This window comes from Protopterus annectens, chromosome 3.part1, assembly GCF_019279795.1.
Source record: "Protopterus annectens isolate FY-2018-M chromosome 3.part1, PAN1.0, whole genome shotgun sequence".
Lineage (NCBI taxonomy): Eukaryota > Metazoa > Chordata > Ceratodontiformes > Protopteridae > Protopterus > Protopterus annectens.
This window is the reverse complement of record NC_056732.1, coordinates 55,220,337-55,233,803: the sequence shown is the minus strand read 5'-3', so window position 1 is coordinate 55,233,803 and position 13,467 is coordinate 55,220,337. Positions and strand designations below refer to the sequence as shown.

General features: G+C 39.8%; 1 protein-coding gene across 1 annotated transcript in view; it reads right to left on the bottom strand.

Moving 5' to 3' along the window:
- LOC122797630 (neural-cadherin-like) overlaps positions 1-13,467 on the bottom strand; it is a 796,015-nt gene that overhangs the window by 612,676 nt on the left and 169,872 nt on the right. The window contains exon 8 of the mRNA XM_044066174.1: positions 661-833. Within this exon, the coding sequence (XP_043922109.1) occupies positions 661-833 (173 nt within the window). The remainder of the gene's footprint in view (positions 1-660; positions 834-13,467) is intronic.

Below are 13,467 nucleotides of genomic sequence, written 5' to 3'. Positions count from 1 at the left end.
TTTCTTGGGTGGCAAAAGCCAGGGTACCTTTTTGGCTGGGCTTGTATAGGCCCCAGGGCCGATAGCCTAGTACCTACCTATGAACCTATGAAAAGCACAAGGAAGGAACACAAACTGCCTACTAGATACTGGTCTTTCATGTGGCGACCTACCTCTTTGAACACAGGTTTGTTGTTAATGTCACTGATTACTGGTCTCTCACGTGGCAACCTAGCTCTTTGAACACAGGTTTGTTGTTGATGTCACTGATTACTGGTCTCTCATGTGGCATCCTACCTCTTTGAACACAGGTTTGTTGTTGTTGATGTCACTGATTACTGGTCTCTCATGTGGCAACCTACCTCTTTGAACACAGGTTTGTTGTTGTTGATGTCACTGATTACTGGTCTCTCATGTGGCAACCTACCTCTTTGAACACAGGTTTGTTGTTGATGTCACTGATTACTGGTCTCTCACGTGGCAACCTACCTCTTTGAACACAGGTTTGTTGTTGATGTCACTGATTACTGGTCTCTCACATGGCAACCTTCCTCTTTGAACACAGGTTTGTTGTTGTTAATGTCACTGATTACTGGTCTCTCACGTGGCAACCTACCTCTTTGAACACAGGTATGTAGTTGTTAATGTCACTGATTACTGGTCTCTCACGTGGCAACCTACCTCTTTGAACACAGGTTTGTTGTTGTTGATGTCATTGATTCCCACAATGACCTGAGCCGACCTGCTGAGAGGTCTAGGTCCCCCTGATGAATTGTCATCTGTTGCTGTGATGTTCAGTATATACTGAGGACCATGCAGGCTGGGAAGAGGGATTTTACGCAATCTGATGATACCTAGAATGAAATAAAATGTGGTATTTAAAGACAGAAATATTGAAGAATGTATGGATGTTCTTAAAATAGCTGTAAAGAACTACCATGCATGGTTTTATTATATCACTAACAGCCCACAAATCAAATATGTCAATGATATTTGAATGGATTAGATCTCAACAGAACCTATCCTCTTTGAAAAGAAATGTCAGTCCCAACAAATAGAAACATGAGCTGACAATAACAGAAATGCACAAGCTTTGTAAGTTTGTCACTTGGATCTTAGTCTCTTGTGCAGAATGTGTGTGTGTGTGTGTGTGTGTGTGTGTGTGTGTGTGTGTGTGTGTGTGTGTGTGTGTGTGTGTTTGTATGTGTGTGTGTCAGTTTGCATGTCTGCATGCATGTGTGTGTGTTTGTCTGTATAAGTGGTACATGTGTATCTGTATAGCTCAACTGTAGAGCTGAGATGGTCTAGTGGGATAATGCAAACTCCTCTCCAGATAGCTTGCCATGATCGTATAGTGGTTAGTACTCCGCGTTGTGGCCGCAGCAACCTCAGTTGAAATCTGACTCACAGCAGTGTGAAAAGTAGTGAGAGTGGGTAAGGTATTTACCTTACACACACAAAGTATGGGGTTTGGTTCTCTTATGACGTAATTGGCTAGGCTTAAAATGACCCACAAGGGTAGTTAGCCTAGTACTAACCTATGAATCTATCTATGAACCTATGTATATGAGTGTGTGTGTGTGCGCGTGTGTGTGTGTGTGTGTGTGTGTGTGTGTGTGTGTGTGTGTGTGTGTGTGTGTGTGTGTGTGTTCCTCCCTGTACAGGGAAGGTTTGCCTTAGGGTGACCACTGTTAGTGGCACAGTGTGAGAGTTGGTGTGGACGGTGGTATAACCATCGTACAGAATATCGAGCACCACTTTTCCTGTTTTGCTTAACCTTTTCCTGGCACCAGCAAGCAACTGCTGAGTCCAGGCTATGAATTCACATGCATTTATGAACATGCCCTCCTGTATAAATCAACCTGTCTAAGCTATTTTTTTACTTAAGTCCAATTCCCAGCACTATCCTCCATTAGTAGGCAGTCCATAGTACAACAGACTATTTATGAGGAAAGATAGCTGGCCTTGGCCACAAAGTCCATTTTCCTCTAGCTGACCTCTGCATGGTGCCAGTAATCAGTCTTGTGCCACTAGCAGAAGTGGTGGATACCTTGCCATTATCTCAGCGCAGCCCATCTATTGTCGATCCACGAAGGTTGCTATCTTGTTTTTTATATCAGTTCACAGAGTAGAAATGCAGACTCCACAACCATATCTAGTACACTCTATGTGTACTGATGAGACCATGCATAGTTAGTCCCTAAAATAATTAATTGCATTATGGTGTGAAAAATAAAATTTATATAGCTGTTTCTTTATGTGTGAAAATATGTTTACGTAAGGAGGTCAGAAAAAAATATTCAACCAGCCCACCAAACTGATTAGCAATATGCAACCTAATAAATAATGCAGACAAGTTGGCAAAGTCTAGCTAGATAAGGCACGTCACTGACTCTGCCTCTACAAGTCTTAAACACTTGAAGCCAGCATATCCAACCTACCTCACAGATGTGAGCCTAGAAGCCAGCATATCACTGAGACACTGATGTGCCTCACAGACCTGAGCTGCAGTCAAAATATCACTGAGACAGTAACCTACTTCACAGATCTTAGCTGAGAAGCCAGCATATCACTGAGTCAGTAATGTGCCTCACACCCCTGAGATGAAGCCACTGTATCACTGAGACAGTGCATCACAGACTTGAGCTGTAAAGCCAACATATCACTGGGACAGTGATCGCTATTCTCGCCCCAATTTCTAAGATTTTTGAAAAATGTATACAGGCTCAACTTCTTGACTTTCTCCCCAACAATCAAAGTCTGTCTTCTACACAACGTAGATTCAGACCAGGTCACAGCACAATGACTGCCATTATGTCCTTCATGGACACAATCAGTAAAGCTAGGAACTCTGGTAAATATGTCTCATCCACCTTCTTAGACCTCTCTAAAACTTTCAATACCATTTTTCAACCCCCTTCTTCTGAGCCAGCTCTCACTGACTGGACTGTCCACCCCTTCAATTAACTGGTTCTCAAGCTAATCTAGCAAACAGGCAACAAGCAGTTAAATGAATCTCCTCCCTCTCTTCCTGTCTCCCTAACCTCACAGGGATACCCCAAGGTTCCATATTGGGGCCCCTACTTTTCAGCATCTTCATTAATAAGCTTCACTTATCTCTTACTCGTGGCTCTCTTATTCAATATGCCGATGATTCTGCAATTATTTGCTCTGCAGATTTCATTCCCAAGCTCCAACATATTACTCAGCTAGCATTCTCATCCATTGAAAAATAGCTGACCAAAAATCACTTGCTGCTCAATCCCAACAAAACCAAGCAGCTTGTTTTTACTCTAAGTCACATACCCCATTAAACAAAGACCAATTCACTACTTTCTCCTACAACAACACAATTGAAATAGTCCCCCATACTAAACTGCTAGGTGTCATTATAGATGAACACCTTGAATTTGATCTTCATGTTTAACACATTTAAAAAGCTCACCAAAAACTGGGCTTACTGTATAGGCACAAACACTTTCTTACCCCCCACTACTAAAAAGACCCTAGCCATTACCTATCATCTACATTCTCTAACCTATGGTGCTCCATTACTCACTAACTTACCCTCCAACCTAAAATCCAAAGTAGAAACTTGCTACAATAAAATTGCTCAATTTGCAACAAACTCCTCCTGTTCTACCACCACTGTGTAGCATAAGACTCTAAACTGGCTGGAATTACCACACTATCTCACCTACATACAACTAATAGCACACAAAATTGTATACAAACCATCTATGTCCTGCCCTCTCCTCTCTTTTCACCAACTACCAACCCCAACAGATTGCTTTGATCTGAAAACCAACATCTACTACAGATTTATAAACCAAAACTTCCAGCTGGCCAACTACTATATTCCTATACTATTGCCAAAAAGTGTAACTCTCTTCAATAACTTCTCAGATCTAGCCCCAACACTGCAACCTTTAAGACTTTAAGACACAACTACCTCTCTTCCATTTGGAGCTGTAACTGCTCAACCCCTCCTTCCTTCAAGACCTAACCTCTACCTACTCCTCAGTCACCCTTTCCTGCTAACTCTACTCCTACCTCCTAGCGATTGCTTCAACTCATGTATTGTTTACATTCAGATGACAGTAAACATGATAACTGCCTAAAATTATGAAAATTATGTCTTTTATATAAATGATCTACTCAACATTGTTTTTTTGTGTACATTTATGTTTCAACTGTATATGTATTTTTTATGTGCACATTTATGTTTCAACTGTATATGTATATGTATTTATGTGTAGATTTATGTTTTTAACTTATGGAAACTGTGATGTTCACATATCTGTACAATCTATTTTAATTGTTCAAGCTTATAACATGTACTTGGAGCTTTTCTTTCTGGGCCTCCACTGAAAATGGGCTCTTATGACCCAGTGGATTATCCCGGTAATCAAATGCCAAAAAATAAATGAATAATTTTGTAATATTTTATCACAGTACTGTTTTAGCAGGATCACAACTAGTAACTATTTTGTTTTGTTGTCTGACTCTAATATCAGTTTGTCGTTTTCAGTGGCTTTATCTTCTACCACTGACCAACCACGCTATCTGTCGAATCTTCTGTCAAGAAATGGTCTGCATGCTTAGTAATTCACTCCACCCTCAACTTAGTATCAAACCTCAGTTACAGCATTACAAAACACATAATTTACATTCCCATATGCCTAATAACAAACACTGTAGTCCCTGCAGGGGCCTTGCTGCCAGTAAAATGGGAAATGCCTGGCTTACTGAAATAACAAAGGGCAAACATGAACTCATACGGTGAAAATTTCATTTTATCTTCCATTATGGTCATTCCTGTTACAACTCTCATCTTGTAGTCTGTTTCATTACCATCTTTTAGAGGTTCCAGGATACTAATCCTGCAACAAAACAAACAGTGTTCATTTGGCTGTCAGCCCGTACCACTCAGCTGTCCAGATTTTTGCATAACGTCTAGATTTTTGTCTCATATCTGGTTTGCTCCTCATAAAATTAGTGGTTTTCTGGCAAATCACTGAGGACTGAAGTCACTAAATAAAGATGGACATTTGAGTTTCAGACTTCCTATCCTTCAGTAAATGCATGCTAAAGCTAAATCTGTTATTCTAGCAACTTTCCAAGTTTATAAGAGCAATATTTAAAATCTGTCCCTACTTTTGGTCCTTTGTACCCCGATTATTTTTGGCTTTGTACAGTCTTCTTGTGCTAAGAGTTTGCGAGGTATGCGGTCTCAGCAGCAGTCTGACATGAATGCCAAGAATTTTTTCAACTATTTAACTACCTTCTTTCAGTCACTAAATTATTTCCCTCCGGGTTATTACTCATACAGCTCATTGCTACCTATTTCCAATCTGCTGCGTTGCCTAACTGTGCAAATCCTTGCAGTCTGTTATGTTATTACAGTTTGCGTACTGCCTATGCTCAGGTTTGCCTTGTCCACAGACTGAATGCTGATGTTGCCTTAATTACATTCTGAGCAGTGTATGTAAGAGGAGCAAGGGGGACTTTCTTACTGTAGCAGATATTTAATCTCCATTAGGTGCTGACCAGAGTAACTAAGCTGTGTGTGTCTATCAGAAGTCCAGAGACTGACTGAAGTGCTTCAGCTATAAAGCTAACAGTATGTCTGTTTCATGTTTGGTACTAACAACTGGGAAAACAACAGTTTATGACTTACAGTAGACAGGTTAAAGATGTACATTATAAAATGGTTGCCAATTATTTTTTTCTAAAATTTTGGTACAGATGCTCCAGTGTCTGCGTTGCCACTCTATGAATGTTGTTCATACCATATTTTTATTTATATACTTACTAGGGTCTAAAGTTGATCAAAAATATGCAGTTACAAGCTCAGCACAGATTACAGAAGACTAACAATACAATGTACAGTGTACAAACAGCAGTGGCTTACATTTGTGAGTATATACTGATAATCTGAAAAACAATAATTATGTTGATTATAAAAGGGAAAATGGAATCACAGTAGACGTGATGGAGTTATGAGTAACAGGAACTAAATTAGGAAAGCTTATAGAAAACAAATAATAGAGGAGATGATATTATGTGGAGTGTATTTAGATTAGTAATATTATAGATAACCAAACCACAGTTGAGGATAAATGAGTCTGTATCAGGGATCTGATATGAGGTAGGGACTATATAGTCAAAGGTATTGGATTCGATGATGTCTCCTTTGGATGGACATTTACATTCAGAGTGCTGTAGTAAGAAGTGTTTATGTCCCAAACAAGGATTACTTTGTGTGTTCAATTAAATCACAAGGAAGTGACCACCATCGTTTATGGGCCAGTACAGGAAAGCAATGGCTAGTAGAGTGCTTTCTGATAGAAGGGGTTTGCTGTGAAGGACTGGCAATGGCTTGGCTTCTTAGGTTATAGGTTTATGTTGCAATGAAGAGTCAGGAAAAGAGAGAGAGATGGAAGGTGGTGTCTTGTTTGTGTCTTTTGAAAAGTAAGGAACCAAGAAAAAGACTGGATCTGGCCGGTGCTGAAAGCCACTCAACCTTCGAAAGAATGAGGCAATAATGTTCATTCTGTTGGAAGTTTGATATGAATCGACACATTTTTTTTATATGACTTGCTGACCCAAGGAAACATTTCTATGGATGAGTATCACATTTTAACTGTTAAGAAAACATTGATATGGTCCAATAACAGCTAAGAAAACATTGATACAATCTGTATTTGGCATCTGAAAAATACACAAAGATGCAAAAAAATCCATCTTTGACATTAATTGAGGCTGCTGGAGGTTGTTTGTTTGGACAAAAATTGAAACATATTGGTGGATAAAGCTTATATTTTAAAGGATTCATGGCATCTTCTGCTAAACCTTGATATACCCAAATTTAACTATTGATGTGGTGAACCCTTTTACAGTGATTCTGCAAACTGAGGGGCTGGAATTTTTTTATAGGTTCATAGGTTCAAAGGTGTGTACTAGGCTAATGACCCTGGAGCCTTTACAAGCCTAGCCCATAGAAATGCCCTGGCATTGTGCCGCCCAACGTTAGCTCCCAGTGCCTCTATCAAGTAGAGCCAGTGGAGTGGTCCCTGGGGTGAGCTTTCTGTTTCCCATCCACTTATCAAGATTTCTCTTGAAGAGGGCTAGTGAGGTGCTCTGCTTTTCCACGTAAAATACAATAGATCTCAGGGAAAAGATTGTCAAAAGCTTTGTTGAAAGTGGTTCTAAAATAAAAATATTGGTTAAAGTATGACAAAATTAAGAAAATGTAAATTATATAAGTTAGTAAATGATGGTATCTCGGTAGCAGTTGAGGGATGTGACAGGACAGTAGGATATCCTGGTTCTTTTAATTGTGATACATCAGGGTAGTTTACTTGGTATTCCATGTCTTTGTCCAGCCTATTATGCTGAAAAGAGAGAAAGAAGTTTGTGTAGTCGTATGCACAAGGATTGGTATGATATTAAGAACTGCAAAGGTACCAATGCTTTATACTGACCCTGCTCTGAGTGTGATAACTTCAGAAAGTTTATTTTCTTAATAATAGGCAAGTTATACTGTGAAGGCTGCCAGCTTAGCCAGATAGAATTGTGCAGATAATTCTGTCATTTGTAAATATAAATGTTGAACTACAAGCTTGTTTTCTTAAATGAAAGAATATGCTGTGAAATGTTGAACTTAAAAAAATGTGACAACATTGCCCTCCGCTGTAAAGAAAGCTAAGACAAGTATTTCATGTCTGTCCCTTTGAAGTTAGAATTTGGAGTCGATGAGTCTGGAGTGAAGCATCCTGCCTATTGTTTTAACTTAAGGAATAATTACTAGAGTTTACATGTGGAATGTCTTTTATTGATGTAGTTTCCTGCAGGTGCAAGATAACAATTATGTAGTATCTGTTAGCATGGGAACACCAGGAAAATGTGAAATGATGTAATGGGAACAAGGACTGCAATAGCAATTTAAACAGAAAGAATCAGAAGGAATTAAGCATTTTTGTCTTGATTAACCAACTCACAGACTGTCCTGCTCATATGTAAGTTATCTTAGGCTTGTGTTTTCTTTTAGAAATAGCTAGGAACTAGAAATATTAGACTAAGTGTTTTTCTGTGATGTCAGAACTATACTACTGAATTACTTTTAAGTATTTCTCTGTGATCTCTGAACTCTTGACTAGCACTGTGTAGTAAGAAGTATTGTCTTGTGTTTTTATTATTTATTATTAAATATTTTAAAACCTTTCAACTGTGGCTGTTTTGTATAGAGATAAGTTAAGCTCTTTAGAGTAACTGCATGCCTTTGGTAAAGTTGTACAAAGCCACTCCAATAGCTTTAGCCGTGGGCTATGCTACCAATTGGATAATAATATTGCACGGTAATAATTGGGCACCCTTTTAAGGGCCTTTGAGTAGCCGATAAATATTAGTGGGTGGTGGCAGCTGATACTACCATATAGTCTGGGTAAGAGGGGCACAGCTGGAGAACCTGTGCCAGCCTTCCCCAGGAGTGTCTGTGTGGTTGTACAAACTCTTCTCAAAGTGTGTGAGTGTGTGTCAGCTACTTGGGCAGGGACATGAAGCACTAGTTGGACAGAGAGGGTGCTGGAGATTTTAGCTTGCCCACTAGGCTGAGCTCTGGACCCTATAGCTGCGCCAGTGGGGAGTCTTATTGGGGACCTTGAGAGCAAGGGAGCGATCAGCCCCGGACTGACTGTGATCTCTGTGTGCTCTTAAGGGAAACTGCACTTTACTGTGTGTTTTTGTTATCCTGTCCTCATATATGAGACACTCTCTCTGGTGTTAGTGGTGAGGATTGAGGCTCCTTGATTGCTGGGCAAGGGCTTAGATGTCACATATACAATCACAGCATGGGAATTAATTGAGATTACTTATAAAAATAAAGAGAATTGTTATGGCAGATGAGATTAGATGCTACCAAGCTTCCTGGACTCAGTGATTCTGTTAGCATTTCTAGGGCTCTATGAAGGAGAGCAACAAAATTATAGGGGGGTAGTTTAGCCAATAATAAGTTCATTTATATTATTATACATAATTTTTATTCAGTTACTTCTTCATTAATATCAATATAGTGCAACATTTTAGAAGATGCTTAGAGAATGTATTCAGTTCTGCTAAGCTTAGTTGGGTAATTGTCATCTCTTCCAGAGCTAATGAATTTACTACACATATTTATCTAAAAATCATTTAAATGTTTACAAAAAATATTTTAAAATAACATTGGAACAGATAGCATTTTTAAATTGATTATATATTCTCTTATTTATTGTTTGTTTTAGAAGTATGTTTGATAGATTCAATTTACCTTAGTCATGTAATTTTTAAACTGTATCTTGCTGCTTTGTGATTGGTGATTGGCAAATGTATAACAGAAAATGTTTGCTTTTGGATTCTGATGAAGTCTCTATTTGCAATGGGATGAAAGTGCTAAATTAATAAATGTTAACGATAATAGTTGTTTTTGTAGTATTCAAGCAACAGTAGTAAGCATCTTCCAGCTTTTTTTCTGATCCGGCATGTGTTATGGAGGTACAATTAAGATTGGACATAACACTTCTTCAATGTCATAGAACCAGACTTTATTGCACTAACCATGCATTCTCCATCCTAGACCCCAATCTCCAGGAATCCCTCCCTACAAATCTTAAAAACCTTACCTCATATCTATCATTCCATACTCAGCTTAGAAAATGTCTTAGGTCCAAGTCAGTCTGTAAATGCTTTCTGTCTGGACACGTCAACTAATACCCCACTGACACGTCACCTACCCCCCTCAACTGATACATCACCTACCTCCCTCAACTGACACATCACCTACCCCCCCTCAATGTGTATATCACCTAATCCCCCTCTGATACATCACCTACCCCCCAAACTGACACATAACCTAATCCCCCTCTGATACATCACCTACCCCCCCAAACTGACACATCACCTAATCCCGCACTCTCCCTTTGGGCAGTCAGACACATTTGTCTTCCTCACATTATTTTCTTGCGATAATATGTGACATCTTTTCCACATTTTATATATTGTATATAATTAGTTTCTCTGTGCCTGTACCGTACTTTTGCTAGTTTTTACACTGCGCTCTATCCCTTCACTTCTTCCTTCCTTACTGTAACCATCCCTTCCTATTATCGCTTACACCGTGTACTTTATTGACTGTTATTGATTCATTGTTGTCTTCACACATTCTGTTTGCATTCATAATTCCTCCTGCTAACTTGCTTGTTTATTGTAATTTATATTTGTCCAGGCTCAGACTGAAATAAGTCCACTTGGATCAGTGCTCTACCCAGGTTAGCAAACTTCAGTAAATAAATGATTAAATAAATAAGTAACTAAATAAATAAATAGATAGACAGATAGTTAGATAGACAGATAGTTATATATAGATAGATAGATAGATAGGTACACCACTTATGAATGTACACATTATCAGGACAGATTTCTCAAAGCTTCAAAAATAGTTTCCTTGTATTGATGAATGTATTTAGCAACTAAGCAAAGAATACAGATGTTTTAAGAAATAACTTTATTAAACAGGCTAGTAATGTCATATTAGTAATGTAGTTAATACAGGTGTCTGCTGAAAGGACAAGGACTTTAATGGCCATTCCTTCAACTTACTTTCCTGATTTCCTGCCAATGTTTGATTTGCATTTTTGTCTGTGCCACATTTTCCGTAAAGTGATTACTACCTTCACGTGCTGTTTGCTACAGCAGTTTTGCATTATATACGATGTCTGGTTCAGGTACACTAATGAATTGTGGGAAGAGGGAGATTAACACCAAATTCTAACTAGTGTTAAAATGTGAATGCAACACAAGCCAGCTCAGCCTAAACAATACCAGTTAATCACAGAATTTAGACTTCTCACACTTAAACACAGAACTACAGTTACGGTGTGAAAAGAACAACTAAATTAGCTACTTTTTCAAGCCTGACAATCAAATGTTACTTAAAATGCTGCATCAAAGAAAGCCTCAAATAAACATCAGACGAAGCAAAGAAATGAGAAAGGCAGGTTGATGTGGACAGTTAAAAGTAGGCAATCACAGTACTGTTTGTAAGTTGGTGAAGAGAAATAACCACAGCAAATGCTCCTCTCATCATGGGGTGTTTTTCTGTCCATTTAAAATGACATTAAGGAGGCAAAAGTCTTAACTACAGAACAAAATTATGCAGCATGACACCCCCCAGGTTGTTCTGGGTATAACAAACTAGAAAAAAATACTAATAAGCACTTAAACTGTTACAGACATATTAGCAATGCAGGAAAGTTCGAATATATGCTAAAACATGTCTTTTTTTTAATTTTCAGGTACAATGGATGGATGGATGGAATTGTTTAGCAACAACAGCAAAAATAATGATGGAATGGAGACCTGGAGAGATGGCTTTCTGATCAACTTTTTCCAGGATAATAGCTTCTCTGGAAGCACTTTATGGTGGACAGATTCAATGGCTACTAGTACAATTAGCCCCACTTACTTAACCCAACGTAAATTACAGTGTCTGATTAGTTCCCTACAGCAGATTTAGAAGTGGCCAAGCCTACTGCAATGTCCATATTCAGGCCATCAGTCCTCAGCATATTATACATTTAGAAAGATCAGATTAAAGTTTGACTTCTGGGAAAGTCCATGCTGAAGGTGGCAGAATTATCATGTACAGAAAGTACGGTTGTGTACACTTACCATAAATGTAGATGTTCGAGTGTATTCACTGTTGCAGTCATCACATTTGGATTACCTGCCTGCAGGTAGCCCTCAGCCGGCCTGAACACCAAAGTCTTCTGATTTCTGCGTCGGATACTGTCGCTTCTTCCTTGACGTCAGATCGTCAGGGGTATAAAACATGCAGCCGACGCTATTACATCAGTTTTTCTTGCCTCAGATGTCAGCTGTCCCCACAATAGGAAGTAATTATATGGTATGGTACACCCTCAGCAAAAAGCAAATACACATGATATAATATATGCCAAACAAGAAGGAAAGGTAGAGGCAAAAGAAGTCAGGGGGCTGGAGGGAGGGTAACCAGGACTGCAACAGTGAATACACTCGAACATCTACATTTATGGTAAGTGTAAACAACTATACTATGTTCTTCATGTTTCACTGTTGCAGTCATCACATTTGGGTTAATTCCCAAAGCTAAGGAAGGGAGCAGGAGGTTAAAGAGCATTAGGGACAGCTATTAATCCCTGCAAGACTGCAGTGGCAAATCCAGCTCTGGATTTAGAAAAGACAGGCAAGTGGTAATGTTTGGTGAAGGTATGTACAGAGCTCCAGGTAGCAGCTTCTAGGATGTCCCTGGTAGGGACCACTCTCAGAAATGCTGCAGAGGTAGATGCAGCCCTGGTGGAATGCGATCTTATCCCCTGTGGGGTAGGTTTTCCATAGTGCTTGTAGCAGAAATGGATGCAATGGGCTATCCATTTGGAAATGGTTTGCTTTGAAATAGCCTTCCCCTCTGCCCCTGCAGCAAAGCTAACTAGCCGATGTTCAGATTTTCTGATAGGCTTTGTCCTGTCCAAATAGAATCTAAGTAGTCTGTGCACATCCAGAGAGTGCAGTATTCATTCTCCTTTGTTTTGTGGATTAGGGAAAAAAGTAGGCAAATGAATGGACTGATTTAGGGCCACAGAAGACACCACCTTGGGCATAAAGGAAGGATTAGTCCTGAGGGAAACCCTGTCTGCATGGAAGATAATGAAGGGTTCCACTGCCACGAGGGCCTGTAATTCAGACACTCTTCTAGCTGAAGTGATGGCTAGAAGGAAGGCTGTTTTCCAAGAAAGGAATTTCAACTCTACTGTAGCAGCTGGTTCAAAGGGGGGAAGAGTGAGCTTTTCCAATACAAATTTAAGGTCCCAGGCTGGAGTGGGAGCTCGGGGTCTTAAATTTTTGGCCCCTCAAAGGAATTTCTTTAGCAAGGGGTGAGAGAAGAGGGGTGGCTCAGTATTATAATGTGCTGAAATGGCAGAGGCATGAATTTTAATTGATGAGAAGGATTGGCCCTTGTGGAGCATTTCTGTTAAGTACTGTAGACTATGAGGTAAGCTGGGCACTGCTGTGCCCATCCCCTGAACTAGGATCCAGGAACAGTATCTTTTCCACTTTTCAGCATAGGATTTTCTAGTACTAGGCCTCCTTGCCTCCAGAATGACATCCAGTACCTGCTTACTGAGGGATACTAGGGGAGAGCTCAAGGAATTAGCCAGGCTGCAAAGTTCAGGGTTTAAAGCTGAGGGTGCAGAACCTGGCCCGCCTGCTGGGACAGCAGGGAAGGTGTCTGCGGCAGGTGCCATGGTTGTAGCAGTGTCATATTGTGCAAGAGAGGGTACCAGTGCTGACGTGGCCAGTCTGGTGCAATCAGTGCTGTCCTTGCTTGTCCTGTTTGATCTTTAGTAGGACCTTTGAGAGGAGAGGCAGAGGGGGGAAGGCATAAACTGAGAGGCTTTCCCAGGTGAAGGACAG